The sequence below is a fragment of the Heterodontus francisci genome, chromosome 29 (assembly GCF_036365525.1).
Source record: "Heterodontus francisci isolate sHetFra1 chromosome 29, sHetFra1.hap1, whole genome shotgun sequence".
Taxonomy (NCBI): Eukaryota; Metazoa; Chordata; class Chondrichthyes; order Heterodontiformes; family Heterodontidae; genus Heterodontus; species Heterodontus francisci.
Genome location: NC_090399.1, coordinates 28,934,347 through 28,958,232, shown reverse-complemented (window position 1 = coordinate 28,958,232; position 23,886 = coordinate 28,934,347). Strand labels below are relative to the sequence as shown.

At 45.2% G+C, this 23,886-nt stretch overlaps 1 protein-coding gene across 1 annotated transcript in view; it reads left to right on the top strand.

Annotated features, from left to right (window-relative positions):
- Positions 1-7,916: 7,916 nt before the first annotated feature.
- The window catches only part of LOC137346215 (zinc-binding protein A33-like), a 35,804-nt gene continuing 19,834 nt past the window's right edge, over positions 7,917-23,886 (top strand). The window contains exons 1-2 of the mRNA XM_068009638.1: positions 7,917-8,349; positions 23,725-23,820. Coding sequence (XP_067865739.1) covers positions 7,942-8,349; positions 23,725-23,820 — 504 coding nt within the window. The 5' untranslated portion in view covers positions 7,917-7,941. The remainder of the gene's footprint in view (positions 8,350-23,724; positions 23,821-23,886) is intronic.

Sequence of the window (23,886 nt, the reverse complement as noted above, 5' to 3'; positions counted from 1 at the left end):
TAATGAAGTTTTCCCACCACCGAAGTTAAACTGACTGGCCTGTCATTGCTAGGCTTATCTAAACACCCTTTTTGAACAAGGGTGTAACGTTTGCAATTCTCCAGTCCTCTGGCACCACCTCTGAGTCTAAGGAAGACTGAAAAATTATGGCCAGTGCCTCCATGATTTCCCCTCTCACTTCAGCAGTATCCTTAGATGCATCTCATTCGGCCCTGGTACTTTATCCACTTTAAGTACAGACAGTCTATCTAATACATCCTCCTTATCAATTTTAAAACTTTTTAGTGTCTGAATTACCTCCTCTTTCACCATTGCCTGGGTTGCATCTTCTTCCTTGGTAAAGACATATGCGAAGTATTCAGTTAACACCTCAGCTATGCCCTCTATCTCCATGAGTAAATTCCCTTTCTTGTCCCCAATCGGCCCCACTCCTCCTTTTTCCATCCTTTTACTATTCATATGTCTACAGAAAACTCTCCCCTTAATGCTAGCTGCCAATCTCTTTTCATGCTCTCTCTTTGCTTCTCTTATTTGCTATTTCAGTTGCATTCCGGACCTTCTATATTCAGCCTGGTTCTCAATAGTATTTTCGACATGGCATCTGTCATAAGTACACGTTTTCTTCTTTATCTTCATCTCTACCTCTTTTGTCATTCAGGGAGCTCTGGATTTGTTTACTCTACCTTTCCCCTTCCAGAGAACATACCTTGACTATGCCGAAACCTTGACTGGGCGGCACAGTGGCGCAGGGGTTAGCACCGCAGCCTCACAGCTCCAGCAACCCAGGTTCAATTCTGGGTACTGCCTGTATGGAGTTTGCAAGTTCTCCCTGTGACCGTGTGGGTTTTCGTCGGGTGCTCCGGTTTCCTCCCACAGTCAAAGACTTGCAGGTTGATAGCTAAATTGGCTATTGTAAATTGCCCCTAGTGTAGGTAGGTGGTAGGGGCAGTGTGGGAATGTGGTAGGAGTATGGGATTAATATAGGATTAGTATAAATGGGTGGTTGATGGTCAGCACAGACTTGGTGGGCCGAAGGGCCTGTTTCAGTGCTGTATCTCTAAAATAATAAACTATCTCTTCTTTGACTCCAATTCGTTCACCCCAGCTCTGTTCTCACCCCATTGAAGTGGGCTTTCCCCCAGTTAATTATTCTTACTCTGGATTGTTCTTTGTCCTTTTCAATAGTCAGCCTAAACCTTATGATACAATGATCACTGTCACCTAAATGCTCTCCTACTGCGCCTTGGTCTACTTGGACCATCTCATTCTCAAACACCAGGTTTAGCAATGCCTCCTTTCTCGCTGGACTCCTGTAGAAAATTTTCCTGAACACACTCGAGGAACTCTCATTCCTCACCACCCTTTCCACTACTTCTGTAATTTCCTTGCAAGTTTGTTCCTCCACATACTTCCCACCTGTTGGTGGTCTATAGACAGGGAAAAAGTGGGTCCCTTTAGGGATCAAAGAGGCAATCTGTGTGTGGAGCTGGAGGACATCGGTGAGGTTTTGAATGATTACTTTTTATCTCTGTTCACTATGGAGAGGGACGATGTAGGTGTAGTGATCAGGGAAGGGGATTGTGATATACTTGATCAAATTAGCATTGAAAAGGAGGAAGTATTAGCTGTTTTAGTGGGCTTAAAGGTGGATAAATCCCTGGGCCCAGATGAGATGTAACACAGGCTGCTATGTTAAGCAAGGGAGGAGATAGCAGGGGCTCTGACACAAATTTTCAGATCCTCTCTGGGCACAGGAGAGGTACCAGAGGATTGGAGGACAGTGAATGTGGTACCATTATTCAAGAAGGGTAGCAGGGATAAACCAGGTAATTACAGGCCGGTGAGTCTAACATCAGTGGTAGGGAAATTATTGGAAAAAATCCTGTGGCCTGGCTCCAGCATCACTCATGGGCCTCCCGTAGGTGCTGTTCTGGCAGCAGCCACTGCCTCAGCACTGCTCAGTCGAAGAGCGAGCAGTCTCTGACTGGCTGGCAGCTCTCCAGGGGTGGGAACTTTGGTGATGGGGTCCTCCATCCTGTGGAAGGCCCACCAGTGTCCACTTAAGTGCCTGATTGGCACTAGATTCAGCAGACCTTCCGAGAAGAGGCTATGTGAGGTTCTCAGCATCATTTTTTTCCGGAACTCGAGATCCCTGTCACCAGATAACATCCCGGCCTGTTTTTCTATCAATTAAGCCAAGAATCCCATCTGCATTTTCAACAACCTTCTCAACTTTCAAAGCTTTATGTACATACACCTTCAGGACTCTCTGCTCCTGAAGCCTCCTTGAAAATTGTGACATTCAGTTTGTATTGCCTCCTTATTCTTCCCACCAAAATGTTTCACTTCACACTCATCTGTGTGAAATTTCATCTGCCACTTCACCAGTCTGTCTATGTCCTCCTGGAATTGGTTATTACCTGTACTAGTTTCTACACAGCAAAGTTTCATGTCATCTGATCAAGAAAGTTCTCTTGTATACATAGCAGGATTTCCTCCCCTCTTTGCTGTATACACTGTTACTATCCCAGTCTATATTAGGACAATATGAAGTCCCTCACTGCCATTACTTTATAGATCTTGCATCCATCTGTAATTTGCCTGCATATTTGTACCTCTATCTCATTCCCACTACATGGTGGTGTATAGTATGTTTCCAGCAGCCAGGAATTTTAAATTCCCAATCTTCCACTTCTTTGAGTGAGGTCTCTGTCATTGCCACTTGAGCACAGTCCCATGATGGAAAGGCTTAAAATGATGAAATGATGGGAGAGAGTAGAAGAAGCAGAATGTTGCCAGTGGCTGAGGGGTCAAGAACAAAGGGCAATCGATCAAAGATTAAATGCAATATATTTAGAGCAGGTAAGAGGAGAAACCCCTTTACACAGAGAGCCATGAGGCTGGAGAATTCACTTCCAGGGACAGTGACTGAGGAAACAACTATGTCAACATTCAAGATTAGTTTGAAGAGAGAGATAAAGAAGTGTTGAAGGGATATGGGAAAAGGTGGGTTAAATGTGAATAGAATTACTTGTTTTGGTGGAGCGTGAATTCAGATATTGACTGATTTTGTCAAAAGGCCTGTGTCCATGTTGTAATGTCTATGTTTTTCTCTGTATACTCACTCAGGCTCTGTACACTTGGAAACATGTTGTGCTCAGTGTGTGGCCCAATACAAAAAAGGTGAAGTGTGTGAGGTGATGAGAAATTCTGTTATTTGTGGTAAGTGTCTGGTTATTCCCAGCAATAGACAACTCCTTCCTGTTCACAAAGTGCTGAGATGCAAATAAATAAAGTGGAGAGAGAAAGATTAATGGTTCATTAACAATCCAGTGCAGTTATTTTGACAGAATGATATTGGGCCCACAACTTAGCATTGTCTGCAATACTGCCTGTTTAACTCCACTTTCATTTATAATCTTCAATGATTTTACCTTTGAGGTAAATCTTGGGTGTGGAAATAAATAGAGCGAAATTGGCACTTGGAATTCATGGGCTAAGTATGGAAAATGCATGTCTGAGAGCAGTATAGATCAATTAGGTACCGGATATCTTCAGATATATTCAGGGATCAGTCCGTGTCGGGGGAATGGGTAGAGAGGTTGGTGTTTGGGTTGGGGTAAATCTTTGGTCAGACCACAGAGCTGACAGAGGTGGACTGTGCCTTCCCTATTCACCTGTTCTGTCTCTTCACTGGTCTTCTTTCGTGCACTTTTTTTATTCACACTTGCTCTCCAGATGTTTTCTGTTTCCCATTCCGACCATTTTCTCACATTTGTTTTCGGGCTGTCGCCTCTCACTGCCTGAGTTTTATATGTCCTTCGTTCATTTTGTGCCCTGAAGTTTTCTTTTGGTGTTTCCAATGTATGCAAATGAATTTGAGCAGAAACTTGAAATGAAAAGAATTCTTGTTTCGCCACGGTCATCGGTTGTGTCAAAAATGCGAAAGTTTGGGCAATGTATTTTATTTAATTCTATTATTTGTCTGAGGTGATACTTCCATCATCCAGCAACCACTCCATGTGAAACTATTCCACCCATCGGGAAAGTGACAGGGTCCGAGGTAATGCTGGTTTTATACTCACCGGATATTACTCTCCAATTGATTCAACAGATAATAGTATTCGGCGAGGTGTAAAACCTGTGTTCCACCCAACCCCATGGGTTTCATGACCAGTAAATTAGGTTAAAGGCACCCCCAAGATTCTGCGATAAGTATCGGGATGATGGGATGAACATCATATGGTCAGCAGGTGTGGCCACAACCGAGAACACATTCATTGGAGAGAGAGGGAAAAAGCCAGTCTTGCATCTCAGCCAATGAAATACTTTTTGAAGTGTGCTCACTGTTGCAATGTAGGAAACGTGGCAGACAATGTGCACACAGCAAGGCCCCACGAATAGCCATGTGATAAATGGCCAGATAATGTGCCTTTTTAATTATGTTAGTTGAGGAATAAATATTGACCAGGACAGTAGGGAGAACTGCCCTGCTCTTCTTTGAAATTGTGGCCATGGCATCTTTTATGGGACCCGAGAAGGCAAGCCCGGCTTGGTTTAACTGAAAGACAGCACCTCTGACAGTGCAGCACTCCCTCAGTACTGCAATGGAGTGCCTGCCTCGATTTTGAGCTCATGTCCTTGGAGTGGGATTTGAACCCAATACTTTCTGATTCAAAGGAGAGAGTGTTAACACTGATTTAGCAACTTCACTGGAAAGCTTTCCCACCACATTTATAATGTTGCCGGCACATTAAGGCCAGAGAAAGTCCTGTCCCCTATTGTTTAGCTCACAATTCAGACTCTCTTGCTAATCAGTGTGTTATTAATCAGGACATAACTGCAGTAAAAACTACAAAGTACTGGAACAGAATATACAGAAACATTTTATTATAAATACATCCTTGCTAATTACACTGAGAGGGGTGTTAAAGTCATCCGTGCATCTTGACAGTTCAAATTCTAATCGGTTTGTGCAATGTACAATATAGAATGATCACCATTCACTTTCCAACATAACAGAACAAAACGGGTCTAATCCACTACACACTCTAAAGTAACAGTTTGTACAATCTGACACAGCATGAGTCAAGTGGCAAATAAGACTCTTTCAGAATGATACAGACAAGACAGTCATAACATTCTCTAAATTATAATGTGTGGGGGATAATGGTTTGATTTGCCGTTGTAATCGGACAACAGGCCCACACAGATCAAGAAGGCAGAGAGGAGCAGTGGAACTGTGATAGCTGCAGCTCCCATCCTTTGTTAAATAGACCACAGGGTGAAATTGGACTTGGGCTGGGGACGGGCGCAAATCAGACAGAATTGCATTTGGTGCAGTTCTACCGCTCGGCTGAAATTCAGTGACATTGAAGTCAACGGAATTGAATATCCGGCTGGGCACATGACGGGTGACAGACGCCAGACCGCCCGTTTTACGCCTCCGCCCACATTTCAATTTCCATCCCGCCAACGGCTGGATCTTATTCAAGTGGTTTAAATAACGCCGCTTCAGTTCTGAAGACCTGTGTTGCATTAGCAATGGATTCCCTCCGCATGTTAACATTTACATTGGCTGGTGCTTCCTCCAGCTGGGGCATCTTTCACCTCCAGTGATTGGTCGGTCCCCGGCGCTGGAAGACCCGGCACAGATGCCCTCGCCGAGAAGGACACATCAGCCGAGCCGTGAGACCTCGGGCCTGCACCTGTGCTAACTAAAATACTCAAGTTATTTTAAGGTGACCAAGACAACAATATATTAATAAGGGGGTGAGGATTGTCTCAGTGTAGTCTATCATAAACCCCTTCATGATTTCCTCTGGTCCGAGTGAAAGCCTAAAGAGATTCTGTTTTGAAGGTGTTGGCAATGCCAATTGAAATACAGGTTCCAAAGTATCTTCCGTGGCCCATTTATCACATCACGACAGGACAATGTACCCTCCTCCCAACCTTCCGAGGTTTAACAGAGAAATTGGAGCTGAAACTGGATCGAGACTAGCAATAAGTGAACGAGTTTGTAAATCCCTCCATTACCTCTAAATTAACAACATTTTCAAGGAGCTCGAACACTCAACAGATTGGAACAATTACTCTTGAAACTGTGGCGAGAGATTTTATGCATTGAGAAACTTCCCTTGTCGACAACATGAATCATTTACTAAATGCATTTTTGGGGGAACAAATGAACCAAATGTCTATGGGAGAATACCTGTGTCGGAATGATCATCGTATCATAAGGTTCAGATTAGTAATGGAGAAGGGAAAGGAACAATCCAAAATCGAATGTTTAAATTGGAAGAGGGTTAACTTGAATGGGATGCGAAGAGATTTAGCCAGGGTAAAATGGAACTGAAGACTGACAGGACGAACTGTAACAGCAAAAGGTGTGATCTTTAAAGGGAGGCATGTGTCAGGTACAGATGAGATACATTGCAACGAGGGAGAAAGGTAAGCGAATCGAAGCCAGGTCTCCTTGGATGACGAGGGAGATACAGAATATGATGGAACAAAAAAGAGCATTGATGATGCATGTCAGATGAATTTCTCAAGCAAGAACCAGACCAAATACAATAAGTTGAGAGGGGAAGTGAAAGGGAAAATAATACTGGTGAAGAGAGAATGAAAATCAAATGGCATTTAGCATAAAAGTAAACCCAAAAATATTCTAATGGCACGTAAATAGTAAGCGGAGAGTAAGAGGTGGGGTGGGACATATTCGGGCCAGAGAGGGAAACACATGCTTAGAGGCGTAGGGCAAGACTCGAATACTCAATGAGTATGTTGTATTGGTGTTTAATAAGGAATAGGATGCTAACATGATATTGGTAGAAGTGGTGATGATCGAGGTAATGGACGGGGTGAAAATTGATAGACAACCAATCCAGTACATCCTATCTATGCTTAGAGTGGTTAAATTGCCTGATGTGGATGGTTTACATCCCAGGTTGATAATGGAGATTGGGGTGGAGATAGTGGAATGGATTACCATAATCTTCCAAGCTTCCCTAGATATGGGGGAGGTGCCAGATCTTGGGCTTCATCAAAAGCAGGGAGGTTAAACTGAGCTCTGGTTAGCCCAAACTGGAGTATTGCATCCAGTTCCGGTCACCACAGTTTCGGAAGGATGTGAGGATGCAGAGGAGATTTACCAGAAGGGTGCTTGTGGGATTTGATTGTTTGAGGACTGTCCAAGCGCTGTTGTAGCGCGGCGGTGCCGGTGCACCTTCAGTTACAGTGAATCAGCACAAGCAGTTTGGAATTTGCTTTCCAGCCCACCCGATGCTTCCTCCTCCCTGGCAATTCACCAAAACCCCTCCAGGTCTGCCCGGCTCTCACTCTCAAATTGTCAGAAAGTGAAATATGACCAGAACTGTCTCCCAATCGGAAAACCCGCACTGAAAATGTTGAACAACATAACGTCACATCTGCTCGAAATTTATATATTAGTATATTATGTCACAATTATAAATAAAATATTATAAAATAATTTCAAAGTGTGAAGGATAGTGCAATAAATATTTTAACAAATCCACAATAATTGTCACAAATAGTTTCTGACATATTCACTCTGCTGGAAAACATTTGAGATCAGAGCAATTATTTCAGCACTTTTTGAGCGTGTTTCCTGGCTCCAGACAACATTAAACTGATACACGGAGTAAATCGGTTTGTTTAATGCAGTCCTTCACTGAACATAAAGTAAACACACGGGGTTCCCGGAACAAGAGCTTTTACAGAAAACCGACAAAAATACCTGGTTCAGAAATATTGTCCTGTAGTGACATCTATTGATGGAATCCAGCAGGAGTTTAAAGGAGGGAGTGAATTCCCTGAGTATTGCAGTTTACCTGATCGGGAAATCACTGAACCGAATGTGTTCGGCAGCACTCGGATATCGAAACTGAAAGCGGTTTGAATCAGGAAGTGCTGAGTGTGAACATGACTTCCAGACAGCAGCCCGAGAGTTGGACCGAGGAGGTAACTTGTCCCATTTGTCTTGATTTCTTCACCGATCCGGTTTCACTGGATTGTGGACACAACTTCTGCCGCTCCTGTATCACACAGTGTTGGGAAAAGGAGAGAAACTCCTGCCCGGAATGTAGAGAGGAATTTCCGGACAGAAACTTGAGGATCAGTCGGGCCTTAGCGAGTCTGGCGGAGAAAGCTCGGAAATTAAACCTGAATCCGAAAGAGAAGGAAAGTAAACTTCAGTGTGAGGAACATCAGGAAGAACTGAAGCTGTTTTGTGAAACTGACAAGAAACTGATCTGTGTGATTTGTAGAGATGCGCGGGAACACAAATCTCACAACTTCATACCGATTAAAGAAGCTGTTGTGATCTACAAGGTAAAGTGGAACAGATTTTATCACCTGATTATTTTAACGTATTTCTACAGTTTACAACAACACCAAGTTATTTTAATATAGCACCTGTCAAATTATAAAAACGTCCCCCTTACAGGACCGTTATAAAACAAAATTAGACACGGAGCCACACAAGAGGACAGTAGGGGAGATGCTCAAAAGCTTGGTTAAAGAGATAGATTTTAAGGAGGATCTTAAAGAGGGAAATAGAGGTCGAGTCTCGGAGAGGTTTCAGGATGGAATTCCAGAGTTTGGGGCCCAGGCAAATGAAGGCACGGCCACCAATGGTTTAACAATTCAAATCGGGGATGTTCAATCGGTCAGAATTAGAGGAGCACAGATGTCTCGGAGAGTTGTGGTGCTGGTGGGGATACCAGAGATAGGGAGGGGCGAGGCCATGGAGAGAATAGAAAACAAGGATGCAATTTTTAAAATCAATTAATTTGCCACCCTATAAAGCCTTTCAAAATCTTATGTGTCTCAATTAGATTGCCTCTCATTCTTTTAAACTCCAGAGAATATAGGCACAATTTACTCAGCCTCTCATCATAGGAAAACCCCCTCGTCCCAGGGACCAATCTAGTAAATATTAGCTGCACTGCCTTCTTAAATGTGGAGACCAAAACTGCACACACTATTCCAGGTGCAGTCTCACCAAAGCCTGTACAATTTTAGTAAGACTTCTTTATTCCTGTACTCCAATCCCCTTGCAATAAGGGCCAACATGCCACTTGCCTTTCTAATAGCCTACTGCACCTGCATATATGAGTACCCTCAAGTCTCTCTGAATACCAACACTTACCAGTTTCACAGCTTGAAAAAATATTCTGCTTTTCTACTTTTACGACCAAAATCACACTTCTCCACATTATACTCCATTTGCCATCTTGTTGCCCACTCACTTAACCTGTCTATATTTCTTTGCAGCCTCTCTACATCCTCCCCACAGCTTACCTTTCCACTGAGCTTTGTATCATCAGCAAACTTAGATGCATTAGTCTCTGTCTCTTCATCCAAGTCATTAATATAAAGTGTAAATAGCTGAGGCCTCAGCACTGATCCTTGCGGCACTCCACTACTCACTGCCTGCCAATTCGAAAATGCCCCATTTACGCCAACTCGCTGCTTTCTGTCTTAATCAGTCCTCTGTCCACGCTAATATATTACCCCCAACACCATGAGCCCTTATCTTGTCTAGTAATCTTTTATGTGGCACTTTATCGAATGCCTTTTGAAAATCCAGGTATACAACATTTACTGGTTACCCTTTATCTATCCTACTAGTCACATCCTCAAAAAACTCTAATAAATTTGTCAAACAGGATCTCCCTTTAGTAAAACCATGCTGACTTGTTCTGATCATATTATGTTTCTCCAAGTGCAAGTTAAGACTTTTTAAATAATTGTTTCCAGCATCTTCCCAATGACTGATGTCAGGCTAACTGGCCTGTAGTTCCTTGTTTTCTCTCTACCTCCTTTCTTGAAAGGCAGCATAACATTTGTCAACTTCCAATCTGAAGGGACCATTCCTGAATCTAAGGAATTCTGGAAAATCATAGACAGTGCATCCACTATTTCTGCAGCTATCTCTTTTAGAACCCTCGCATGTAGGCCATCTGGTCCCGGGGACTTGTCAGATTTTAGTCCCTCAAATTTCTCCAATATTTTTTCTCAATTGATATCAATATATGCTAGATGGATAAAGAACTGGCTGGGCAACAGGAGACAGAGAGTAACAGTGGAAGGGAGTTTCTCAAAATGGAGACGTGTGACCAGTGGTGTTCCACAGGGATCCGTGCTGGGACCACTGTTGTTTGTGATATACATAAATGATTTGGAGGAAAGTATAGGCGGTCTGATTAGCAAGTTTGCAGACGACACTAAGATTGGTGGAGTAACAGATAGTGAAGGGGACTGTCAGAGAATACAGCAGAATATAGATAGACTGGAGAGTTGGGCAGAGAAATGGCAGATGGAGTTCAATCAGGGCAAATGCGAGGTGATGCATTTTGGAAGATCCAATTCAAGAGTGAACTATACAGTAAATGGAAAAGTCCTGGGGAAAATTGATGTACAGAGAGATTTGGGTGTTCAGGTCCATTGTTCCCTGAAGGTGGCAACGCAGGTCAATAGAGTGGTCAAGAAGGCATACGGCATGCTTTCCTTCATCGGACGGGGTATCGAGTACAAGAGTTGGCAGGTCATGTTACAGTTGTATAGGACTTTGGTTCGGCCACATTTGGAATACTGCGTGCAGTTCTGGTCGCCACATTACCAAAAGGATGTGGATGCTTTGGAGAGGGTGCAGAGGAGGTTCACCAGGATGTTGCCTGGTATGGAGGGCGCTAGCTATGAAGAGAGGTTGAGTAGATTAGTATTATTTTCATTAGAAAGACGGAGGTTGAGGGGGGACCTGATTGAGGTGTACAAAATCATGAGAGGTATAGACAGGGTGGATAGCAAGAAGCTTTTTCCCAGAGTGGGGGATTCAATTACAAGGGGACACGAGTTCAAAGTGAAAGGGGAAAAGTTTAGGGGGGATATGCGTGGAAAGTTCTTTACGCAGAGGGTGGTGGGTGCATGGAACGCATTGCCAGCGGAGGTGGTAGACGCGGGCACGATAGCGTCTTTTAAGATGTATCTAGACAGATACATGAATGGGCAGGAAGTAGAGATACAGACCCTTAGAAAATAGGCGACAGGTTTAGATAGAGGATCTGGATCGGCGCAGGCTTGGAGGGCTGAAGGGCCTGTTCCTGTGCTGTAATTTTCTTTGTTCTTTGTTCTATATCCTTAATATCCTCACTCTTATTATGATCACTCTTTCCCAGTGGATCTTTTACTATGACATTGCTTATTAACCCTACTTCATTACACAATATGAGATCTAAGATAATTTTATCCCTAGTCAGTTCTAAAACATATTGCTCCAAGAAACTGTCATGAAAGCATTCTAAAAATTCATCTTCGAGACCATTGTTGCCAATTTGATTGTCACAGTCTATATGCAGATTAAAGTCTCTCACAATTAATACATTACCTTTTTTACATGCTCCAATAATTTCCCATTTAATGTTCTGTCCAATAATATAACTACTTTTAGGGGGCCTGTAAACTACTCCCGTCAGTGTTTTCTGACTCCTGCTATTCCTAATTTCCACCCAAACTGATTCTACGACATGATCTTCTGAGACCAGATCCCTTCTTTGTAATGTCCTATGCCATCCTGCACTATCAGGGCTCCTCCTCCTCCTTTGTTATTCTGTCTGTCTGAAATATTGTATACCCTGCAATATTCATTTCCCGGCCTTGATCTCCTTGTAACCATGTCTCGGTAATAACAATTAGATCCAGATCATTTATCTCTATTCCTGCAACTAGTTCATTTATCTTATTACAGATGCTTCATGCATTCAGATAAAGGAACTTCAGTTTCATTTTTTACCTCTATTCCTGCAATGACCTTTTTTGCAATTTTTGTTAAACTCTCTGTCCCTTCCTGTCTGATTTTGTTGGGAGTCAGCAACATCACCATCCTGCTCCGATGCCCTGACTCCTCTCTTTAGATTTCTAAATTTCTCTTTATCCAAACCCTTCCCCCCCCCAACCCCAATCCCCTCCCGACCACTCCCCCCCCCACCCCCCACTCCCCTCCCGACCACTCCCCCCCCAACCCCCCACCGTTAGTTTAAGCCCTGTCCACAGCCCTAGTTATGTGATTGGCCAGGACACTGGTTCCAGCCTGATTTCAGTGAAGCCCATACCAACTGAATAGCTTCCTATTCCCTGAATACTGATACCAGCTTCTTCCCACACCATTCTTTGAGCCGCGCATTTAGTTCTCCAATCTGCTTGACCCTGTGCCAATTTATGCATGGCTCAGGTAACAATCCAGAGATGATTACCTTTGATACTCTGTGTTTTAGTTTGGACTCTAACTCCTCAAATTCTCTAAGCAGAACACCATCTCTCTTTCTACCAATGTCATTGGTTCCCACATGGACCACGACAACTGGATCCTCAAGCTAATATCTGAACAGTAGTATCAAAGCACAACAGCATTACCATTACGCCCTGGGTAGAATTGTGCTCTCAAAGACGGTTGCACAGTGGTAATGTCACTGGGTTAGTAATCTAAAGTCCAGACTAATGCTCTGGGGGCATGGGTTCGAATCCCACCACAGCAAATGAAATTTGAATTCAATTAATAAATTTAGATTTAAAACATCGTCTAATGGTGGCCATGAAACCATTGTCGATTGTTGGAAAAACCCACTCAGTTCAAGGGCAATTAGGGATGCCCTGCCACGCCCACATCCCACAAAACAAATAAAAAAAGTGACTACATTGATACCTGGAATGAGCCTGTGATCTTATGATGAATGGTTGGACAGACTGGGCATGTTCTCACTGGAGTTCAGGAGAGCGAGGGGAGATTTGATTGAAGTTCATAAGATGCTGAACGGGGGGGGGGGGGCGGTCTTGACACGGTGAATGTGGAAACGATGTTTCTTCTTGTGAGTGAGTCCAGAACTAGGGGGCACTGTTTTAAAATTAGGGGTCACCCTTTGAGGACAGAGATGAGAAGAATTTTTTTCTCTGAGAGTTGTGCGACTTTGGAACTCTCTGCCTCAGAAGGTGGTGGAGGCAGGGTCATTGAATATTTTTAAGGTGGAGGTAGATAGATTCTTGTTAGGCAAGGGAATCAAAGCTTATCAGGGGTAGGTGGGAGTGCGGAATTTGAGGCACAACCAAATGAGCTATGATCTTGTTGAATGTTGCAGCAGGCTAGAGGGGCCAAACGGCCTACTTATGCTCCTGATTCGTATGTTCATATGTTTGTTCGTATGCACCCAATGGTCGTGCCCCTGGTACCAGCACATTAGTCAATGTGCCATTACACCTCTGGTTCCTCCACTATCCCATTATTCCTTCCACAAGTGTTCGTCTGTGGGATGACACCAAACCTATTTTGGCCAAATACTTCGATACCTCACGTTCTTAGATCACCCTTTCTTGTTATCTTGCTGCAGCAGAGCCTATAGAGATCAATTTGAACTGGTTAATTAATGTCCATTAGGGAAGGTAATCTGCCATCCATACCTGGTCTGGCCTACATGTGACTCAAAACCCTCAGCAATGCGGTTGACTCTTGAATGCCCTCTGAAATGGCCTAGCAAGCCACTCAGTTGTACCAAACTACTGGGGAAAAATGTAAAAGGCATGAAACTGGACAGAGCGCCTGGCATAGACCTAGGCACCATAACCGACAATGGCAAACCCAGCCCTGTGGACCCTGCAAAGTCCTCTTGAATAATATACAGTCATACAGTCGTACAGCATAGAAACAGGTCCTTAGGCCCACCACGTCCATGCTGACCATAATGCCTATCTATACTAATCCCACCTGCCTGCATTAATTTCATATCCCTCTATGCCTTGCTCTTTCAAGTACCTGTCCAGATGCCTCTTAAATGTTGCTACTGTTCCTGCCTCCACCACCTCCTCTGGCAGCTCATTCCAGATACCCACTATTCTTTGTGTGATCCCCTTTAAACCTCTTCCCTCTCACCTTAAATCTATGGCCTCTAGTTTTAGTCACCCCTACCATGGGAAACAGACTCTAGCTATCTACCCTATCTCTGCCTCTCATAATTTTATATACCTCTATCATGTCCCCTCTCAGCCTCCTTTGCTCCACTGAAAACAGACCCAGCCGATCCAATCTCTCTTTATAACTCAAACCCTCCAAACCAGGCAACATCCTTGTGAATCTTTTCTGCACCCTCTCTACCTTAATCACATCTTTCCTGTAGTGCGGTGACCAGAACTGCACACAGTACTCCAAGTGCAGACTAACCAACGTTATGTACAACTGTAACATGACGTCCCAACTCTTGTATTCAATGCCTTCTTCACCACCCTGTCTACCTGTTTTGCCACTTTCAGGGAACTATGTACTTGCACCCCAAGGTCTCTCTGCTCATCAACACTCCCCAGGGCCCTGCCATTCACTGTATATGTCCTGCCCTGGTTTAACTTCCCTAAATGCATGACTTTGGACTTGTCTGCATTAAATTCCATTTGCCAATCCCTTGCCCACTTTCCCAGTTGATCTATATCCTGTTGTAACCTTAGACAACCTTCTTCACTGTCCACTATACCACCAATTTTGGTGTCATCTGCAAACTTACTAAACATGCCTCTTACGTTCTCATCCAAGTCATTAATATATATGACAAACAACAGAGGGCCCAGCACCGATCCCTGCGGCACACCACTGGTCACCGGCCTCCAATCTGAAAAACAACCCTCCACTACCACCCTCTGCCTCCTATCACCAAGCCAATTTTGTATCCAGTTGGCTAGCTCACCCTGGATCCCATGTGTTCGAACCTTCTGGACCAGCCTACCATGTGGGAGGCCTTGTCAAAGGCCTTGCTAAAGTCCAGATAGACAATGTCCATCGCCCTGCCCTTGTCAGTCCTCTTGGTCACCTCCTCAAAAAACTCAATCAAATTTGTGAGACATGATTTCCCACGCACAAAGCCATGCTGACTATCCCTAATCAGACCTTGCCTTTCCAAATGCATATAAATCCTGTCTCTCAGAATCCCTTCCAATAACTTTCCCACCACTGATGTAAGGCTCACTGGCCTGTAGTTCCCTGGCTTATCCCTGCTGCCCTTTTTAAATAAAGGCACAACATTATCTATCCTCCAGTCTTCCGGTACCTCACCCGTGGCTAACGATGATACAAAAATCTCTGCCAAGGCCCCAGCAATCTCTTCCCTTGCTTCCCATAGCATCCTAGGATACACCTGGTCAGGCCCTGGGGATTTATCCACCTTAATGCACTTCAAAACCTCCAACACCTCCTCCTTTGGAATGTTGATATGCTCCAAGATATCGCTGGTCCGTCCCTTGAACTCACTAGCTTCCATAACCTTCACCACGGTAAATACAGACGAGAAGTATTCATTTAAGACCTCGCCCATTTCCCATGGCTGTACATATAGATTACACACTGATCTTTACGGGGACCTACTCTCTCCCTAGCTACCCTTTTACTCCTAATATACTTATAGAATCTTTTCGGATTCTCCTTTATCTCATCTGCCAGGGAAATCCAATGGCCCTTTTTCGCCCTCCTACTTTCCTTCTTAAGTGTACTCCTACATCCCCTATACTCCTCGAGGGACTCACTTGATCCCAGCTGCCTATACCTGACATATGCCTCCTTTTTTGTCCTGACCAGACCCTCAATATCCCTTGTCAACCAAGGTTCCCTAAAATTGCCAGCCTTGCCCTTCCATCTAACAGGAACATGCTGGCCCTGAACTCTTCCTATTTCACTTTTAAAAGCCTCCCACTTGCCAGACGTCCCTTTACCTGTAAACAGCCTCTTCCATTCAACTTTTGAGAGTTCCTGTCTGATGCCATCGAAATTAGTCTTCCCCCAATTTAGGACTTCAACCTGAGGACCAGTCCTGTCCTTTTCCATAACTATCTTGAAGCTAATAGAGTTATGGTCACTGGTCCCAAAATGCTCCCCCACTGACACATCAACCACCTGCCCAGCCTCATTTCCTAAGAGAAGGTCGAGTGTAACCCTTTCTCTCGTAGGGCCATCCACATACTGCTTCAGAAAACTATCCTGAACACACTTAACAAATTCTTCCCCATCTGATCCCTTAGCACTAAGGCAGTCCCAGTCAATATTAGGGATGTTAAAATCACCTACTATTACAATCCTATAATTCCTACACCTATCTGTGATTTCCCTACATATATGCTCCTCCAATTCCCTCTGACTATTGGGGGGGCCTATCGTATAATCCCATCAAAGTGATCACCCCGTTCTTATTTCTAAGTTCTACCCATATGGCCTCTCTGGACATTCCCCCTGGGATATCCTCTCTAAGTACTGCCGTGATGTCCTCCTTAATCAATAGTGCAACTCCCTCTCCTCTCTTACCTCCACCTCTGTCACGCCAGAAACATCGCTACCCTGGAACATTGAGCTGCCAGTCCTGCCCATCCTCAACCACGTTTCCATAATAGCTATAATATCACAATGCCATGTACCAATCCATGCTCTGAGTTCATCTGCCTTACCTGTAAGGCTTCTTGCATTAAATTAAATGCAGCTTAACCTAGCAGACCTTCCACGCTCCCTGTCCTGCCCCTGCCCGGCCTGACTACTGGACTTGGTTGCTTTAACCTCTACATTTGCCTCAACTATCTCATCGGAGAGACTACTACTTTGGGTCCCACCCCTCTGCCGGACTAGTTTAAACCCTCCCGAGTAGTACTAGCAAACCTCCCCGCAAGGATATTGGTCCCCTTCCAGTTCAGATGCAACCCGTCCTTCTTGTACAGGTCACCTCTGCACCAGAAGAGATCCCAATGATCCATGTAGCTGAAGCCCTCCCGCCTACACCAGCTCTTCAGCCACGCATTAATTTGCCTTATCCTCCTATTCCTACCCTCACTAGCAAGTGATTACAACCCCTGAGGTCCTGCTTTTAAAACCTCTGCCTAACTCCCGATATTCACTTTGCAGGACCTCATCTCTCTTCCTGCCTATGTCGTTAGTACCAATATGGACCACAACCTCTGGCTGCTCACCCTCCCCTTTCAGAATGCCCTGTGCCCGCTCAGGGACATCCTTGACCCTGGCACCAGGGAGACAACACACCATCCTGGATTCTCGCTCACGGCCACAGAAATGCCTATCTGTGCCCCTGACTATAGAGTCCCCTATCACTACCGCTCACCTACACTTTGACCTTCCCTGCTGTACAACAGAGCCAGTCATGGTGCCACTGACCTGGCTGCTGCTGCTGCTTTCCCCTGAGAGGTCATTGCCCCCCAACAGTATCCAAAATAGCATACTTGTTATTGAGGGGAATAGCCACAGGGGACTCCTGCACTACCTGCCTGCCCCTCCTGGTGGTCACCCATCTATCTGGCTGAACCTGCGGTGTGACCATCTCCCTGAACCTCCTATTTATGATACTTTCTGACTCCTGTATGCTCCTCAGTGAGTCCAACTGCCGCTCCAACTGATCCATGTGATCTGAAAGGAGCTGCAGCTGGACACACTTCCTGCAAACGTAGTCGTCAGGGACATTTGACTTCTCCCTGATCTCCCACATTTCACAGGAGGAGCATACTACCCCACTGACTGCCATTTCCACCCCTCGCATTACTTCTGGCTTAAAAGAAAGAAAGACAGAAATTGGGAATTAAAAACAAACTAAGCCTTACCTGGTCAATATTCACCCTCCTCACCGAAACCCGACGTACACCAAAGCCTGCACGTTGACCTTACCAGCAGCACTGCGACCTCGTAGCCCCTCCCAAAGATGGGCGCTCTTGATTCTTTAATCGCGCTTTCGGATTTTACCTCAGGGAAGAAGTCGCTGTCGATGCTGATGTCGATGTGAGTCGCTGACTCCGGGAATCTCCAGTTCGGGGCTCCGCCGATCCCGGGCCTGTAACCAGTCCTCGGGCCCACACACCCGTCCCACCCCTCTGCGATGCCTCTGGATGCGCAGCACTGGGCTAATCTCCGACTGCAGCCCCGCGCTGTGTTCCGGCCGGGGCGGGTAGGCCTCTCCGCGGGCACCAGCAACTGCTGCTGTTGGTGTAGCTCAACTACTGGCTGTCTGCAGGTAGTCCGATGCCGCTTCTCTAGTACTGAAGGTATTGTAAGTGCAGGAAGCCTCTCCGCTATGCCAGGGACCAGAGCCTGGAGACGGCACCGGGGCTGCTCCGAGCGGTGGACAATCCCAAACTTCCGGTGACAGGAAGCGAACATCTGGGGGTATGTGCCAAAATTGGGAGTGCTGTGCCACAGACCAGTTATGCCTGACATAGTCATACTCACAGAGTCATAATTTTCAGGCAATGTCCCAGACACCACCATCACCAAGCCTGGGTATGTCCTGTGCCACCAACAGGACAGAACCACCAGAGGTGGCTGCATGGTGGTATACAGTCAGGAGGGAGTTGCTCTTGGAGCACTCAGCATTGACTCCGGACCCCATAAATTCTCATGGCATCAGGTCAAACCTGGGCACGGAAACCTTCTACTGATAATCACCTACTGCCCTCCCTCAGCTGATGAATCAGTACGATGTTGAACACCAGTTGGAAGATGCACTGAGGATGGCAAATGCACAGATGTACTCTGGGTGGGGGACTTCAATGTCCATCACCAAGAGTGTCTCGGTAGCACCAGTACTGACCGAGTTGGATGAGTCCTAAAGGACATAGCTGCTAGACTGAGTCTGTGGCAGGTGGTGAGGGAGCCCACAAGAGGGAAATACTTACTTACCTCATCCTCGCCAATCTACCTACCATCCCCATATTGAGAATGCCCTCCACCCTGTTGTGTGGCACTACGACCGTGCAAAATGGGATAGATATAAACAGATCCAGAAACTCAAAACTGGGCAGCCATGAGGCGCTGTGGCCCATCAGCAGCAGCAGAATTGTATTCAACCACAATCTGTTACCTCATGGTCTGGCATATCTCCCACTCTACCATTACCATCAAGCCAGGAGATCAACCCTGGTTCAATGAGGAGTGCAGGAGAGCATGCCAGGAACAGTACCAGGTATACCTAAAAATGAGGTGTCAACCTAGTAAAGCTACAAGACAGGTCTACATGCATGCCAAACAATGCAAGCAGCATGTCATAGACAGAGCTAAGTGATCCCACAACCAACGGATCAGATCTAAGCTCTGCAGTCCTGCCACATCCAGTCGTGAATGGTGGTGGACAATTAATTAACAAACCGGAGGATGAGGCTCCACAAATATCCCCATCCTTAATGACAGGAGAAGCCCAGCACATCAGTGCAAAAGACAAGGCTGAAGCTTTTGCAACCATCTTCAGCCAGAGGGGCCAAGTGGATGAAACATCTCAGCCTCCTCCTGAGGTCCCCAACATCACAGATGCCAGTCTTTAGCAATTCCATTTACTCCACATGATGTTAAGAAACAGCTGAAGGCACTGGATACTGCAAAGGCTATGGGCCCTGACAACATTCCAGCAATAGAACTGAAGACTCATGCTGCAGAACTGGCCGCGCCCCTAGCCAAGCTGTTCCAGTACAGCTACAACACTGGCATCTACCTGACAATGTAAAAATTGCCCCGGTATCTCCTGTACACAAAAAGCAGGACAAATCCAACCCCGTCAATTGCCAACCCATCTCTCTACTCTCGATCAACAGCAAAGTGATGGAAAGTGTCGTTGACAGTGCTATCAAAAAGCAGTTACATAGCAATAATCTGCTCACTGATGCTCAGTTTGTGTTACACCAGGGTCATTCAGTTCCTGACTTCATTACAGTCTTGGACTAAACATGGACAAAAGAGCTGAACTGAAGGGGTGAGGTGGAAGTGACTGCCCTTGACATCAAGGCAGGATTTGTGTGGCATCAAGGAGCCCTAGGAAAACTGGAGTCAATGTAAATCAGGGGAAAACTATCCACTGGTTGGAGTCATACTTGGCAGAAAGGAAGATGGTTGTGGTTGTTGGAGGTCAATCATCTGAGCTCCAGGACATCACTGCAGGTGTTCCACAGGGTAGTGTCCTGGGCCCAACCATCTTCAGCTGCTTCATCAATGTCCTTCCTTCAATCATAAGGACAGAAGTGGGGATGTTGTTGATGATTGCACAATGTTCAGCACCATTCACGACTCCTCAGATACTGAAGCAGTCTGTGTCCATGTGCAATTAGACCTGGACAACATTCATGCTTGGACTGATAAGTGGCAAGTTACATTCGCACCACACAAGTGCCAGGCAATGACCAGTGCCAACAAAAGAGCATCCAACCATCGTCCCTTGACATTCAATGGCATTATCATTACTGAATGCCTCACTATCAACATCCTTGGGGTTACCATTGAGCAGACTTTGAACTGGAACAACCATATTAGTACTGTGTCTGCAAGAGCACGTCAAAGTTTGGAATTCTGTAGCGAGTAACTCATCTCCTGACTCCCCAAAGTCTGCCAACTATCTACAAGGTACAAGCCAGGAATGTGATTGAATAGTGTGCACTTGCCTGAAGAAGCTCAACACCATCCATGAAGAAAAATGGCCCGCTTGATTGGCACCCCATCCACCACCTTCAACGTTCACTTTGTTCACCTCTGACACACAGTGGCAGCAGTGTGTACCATCTACAAGATGCACTGCAGTAACTCAACAAGGCTCCTTCAACAGCACTTTCCAAATCTGCAACCTCTCCCACCTGGACGGACAAGGGCAGCAGATGCATGGGAATGCCACCACCTGAAAGTTCCCCTCCAAGGCAGAAGCCATCCTGACTTGGAGCTATATTACGGTTACGTCACTGCTGCTAGGTCAACATCCTGGAACTCCATTCCCAACAGCACTATGGGTGTACCTACACCACATTGACTGCAACGGTTCAAGAAGGCGGTTCACTGACAACTTCCCAAGTGCAATTAGGGATGGGCACAAAATGCTGGACGTGCCAGCAATGCCTGTGAAAGAATAAATAATTTCAAAAAATAGCCCTATCATTGCCTTGTTATGATTTGAGATGCCCAATTGCAAGAGACGTCATGTACGCATCTGCCCACCCAGGCCAGGTCAGTGTCTCATGATCCCTGACGTCATCTGTTTTTTTCACTCTCGGACTCTTATTAGCCCATTGACATTTCAATGCTAGTGCTTGGTCAATGCAGGAAAACATACTGGGCGTGATACTCAGTTGACTTGTTTGGGATTCAAGGCACTATTGTTTTCACTTCCCTCTATCTAGATTTGTGGGAACCTTTTAGTTGTCACGTTTGGTCAAGGGAGGCGCAAAGCACAGTTTTCCATCAAGTCACATCTCAGCCATTTTAAGTAGGAATAAAAATATAGTTCAGTATAAGCATTATGATCTCACCTCGTGAAAACTCTAATTTACAATAAGTTAGCATAGTTTTTAAGTTGGCTCTAATAAATTCACAAGAAAACCTGATGTAAGCACTTCCCAGGATTCTTACACAGGGGTAATTGTTAAATGGGACTGGGTGTGAGTCAGGTCATGGGAAGTTTTGAATGACCTCAAGTTTTAGAAGTGTGGAATGTGGGAGACCAGCCAGGAGTACATTGAACAGTCACATCTAGAGGTAATAAAGGCCAACAAGAGCAGGACCTGTTAATGCTTTATGTGGTCCGGCCAAATATGGCAGTGAATGGTTAAAACAGTTGTCCATCATAATCTTTCAAGTCTGTGTCCTTTGAACTTAAAGGAGTGGAGATGAGGGCTGTACCAGGAGAATAGGCAAGGTTTCATTGGACACTAGAGAACCAAAGGTGGAGCTGAGGGTACAGTTGAGCAAATCAGTAGCTCCAGAAATTCTGTGGTAAATGGAGGGCAAAAGGCTAGATAGTTGGGATTTCGAAGTACAGTGAATTGCAGATAGTTTTTTTCCAGGGCAGAATACTGATGTAGATAGGCTAGGGCATGTAAACAGGATGTAGGAGGAGCATGATACAAGGAAATGATCAGAGATGGCCTTGTCTGTGAGTGATACAATGGGAATAGCACGAACATGTGAGATGGCAAGGTCAAGGGAATGGCTGTGAATATGGGTTGGGGAGTATTCATGGAGGGAGAGCTGTAAGGAGAATAAGAGGGAAGTGAACATCGAAGAGAGAGATCAAGATGAGTTGAGATGGAGGTTGAAATCATCGAGGATGAGAAGTTGTTCACTGCAGAGAGTGAGAGAGGAAAGTAGTGAAGATACCATGGTGAGAATTTTTTTTTAACATACTTAGGAATGCAATAGGAATGAGGATTTTAAATGAGAGGTGAAAGGGATGGAAGAAGGTGAAATGTTTAAGGAGGAGAAAGTGTCAGAGGAGTTGGGGAGTGGAGCCAAGGTGTGACTTGCTGATAATCACCACAGCGCCACAGTGACGGTCTTGATGGGGCAAGTGATTGAACACATGGACATTGCAAAAGTCTTCATTTAGGGAGAAGGCGTCATCACCCCTTCGTGAAGTTCCTATTAAGGCCATTATGTCAATGCAGTCACCCACAATAAATTCATGGATGGCAAGAGCTTCGATCACTAGTGAACAGACATTTTGGAAGTTGATGTGTAGAGGGGTGGTAAGGGCTTGTTAGAGTCCACAGGGTCAGCAGTGGAAGGGGCAAGTTGAATGGGAAGGTAATTGCCAAGATTGGTTCCCAGCAGATGCACTGAGCAGGAAGTTCGGTGAGAGAGAGGATAGGGCAATTGGAGTAGCTGCTTGTAAGGAACCAGCACCGAGTGCCTCAGTGAGCCCATCGGAGGATGCTGAGAGAGAGAGACAGAAAGACGATGTAGACTTATTGAAGAGCGAGTCACACCTGGAATGGCAGTAAGAGAGCAGGAAGGTCGAGGAGTACTGAAGGGTTGGTGAAGGGAATTGGGAGGACAGAATACCTGAGACTGCAGAAGTCAAAGGAGGCATGACAACATGAGATAGCGGTGTAGGAGGGGTAAAGAGAAAATAAATAATAATGAGAAAGAATTGGAAATAGAGTGACAGTCTCGGATCCGGAGTGGCAGGTATAATGTTCACACAAAGCTCAAGTTACATAGGCCTCTTTACACAAAAATTAAATACATAAAAACCTGATCGTAAATGCGACATTGGAAATAGATCAGAGATAATAGGACGGAGTCCAGAGTTACAGTGAGCAGTCTTGTGGTGGAATAATGATGTTACAGGTAGGGTAGAGTCAGCATCGATAAACTGTTGTGTGTGCTTGGAGGCAGATGTTGTGAGTGAAATCCAGAGGCTGTGTGAGGGTCGAGTATCAGCATTGATGGAGGTATTTTCCTGGGAACGAGGATGCAGGGGGTGTACAGAGTCAGCTGCAGGTTCAAAAATATAATGGCGAAGATGGAGGACAACATAAAACCCAGAAGTAGATGTTTGCTCCATCCCAGGAGAGTGTGTTTCTGGTCAGTAGCAGACAAAAGCTGAAAAAAACAGTTTAACTAGTGGGCATTCACAGACTCAGCAGGACAGCCAAGACTCTCAATCACAACACTGGTGGGGGAAGGGCAGTAAACTGATCAAAGTTACTTTAAATATCACAAAAGAGCAGCAAATCAGAGACATAAGCTGCCAGTTTGGTCCAGAGCAGAAGCGAGGTCTTGATGTCGAGAGAAGTCTGGGAATTTGAAGCCAAGTTTAAGAGATTTAGATCTAGACTTTTTCCGAATCTTTTCCACAGCTCACAAAGTAAATAAAGCAGGAGATCAGAGACAGAAACAGAGTCTAACCCTTTCATTCTGTGATTTCCTATCCCTCTCAGGATCAGCTGAAAATATCTTTCAAATCTCTCACAGAGAAGAAATCGGTGTTTCTAGAAACCGAACTGAACCAGAAGCTGAAGATTTCTGAAGTTAGGGTAAGTTTTCCCTGTGCTGATTCTCTGGGATCTCAGTTAGTTTTGTTCCCTTTATCACGGTACATG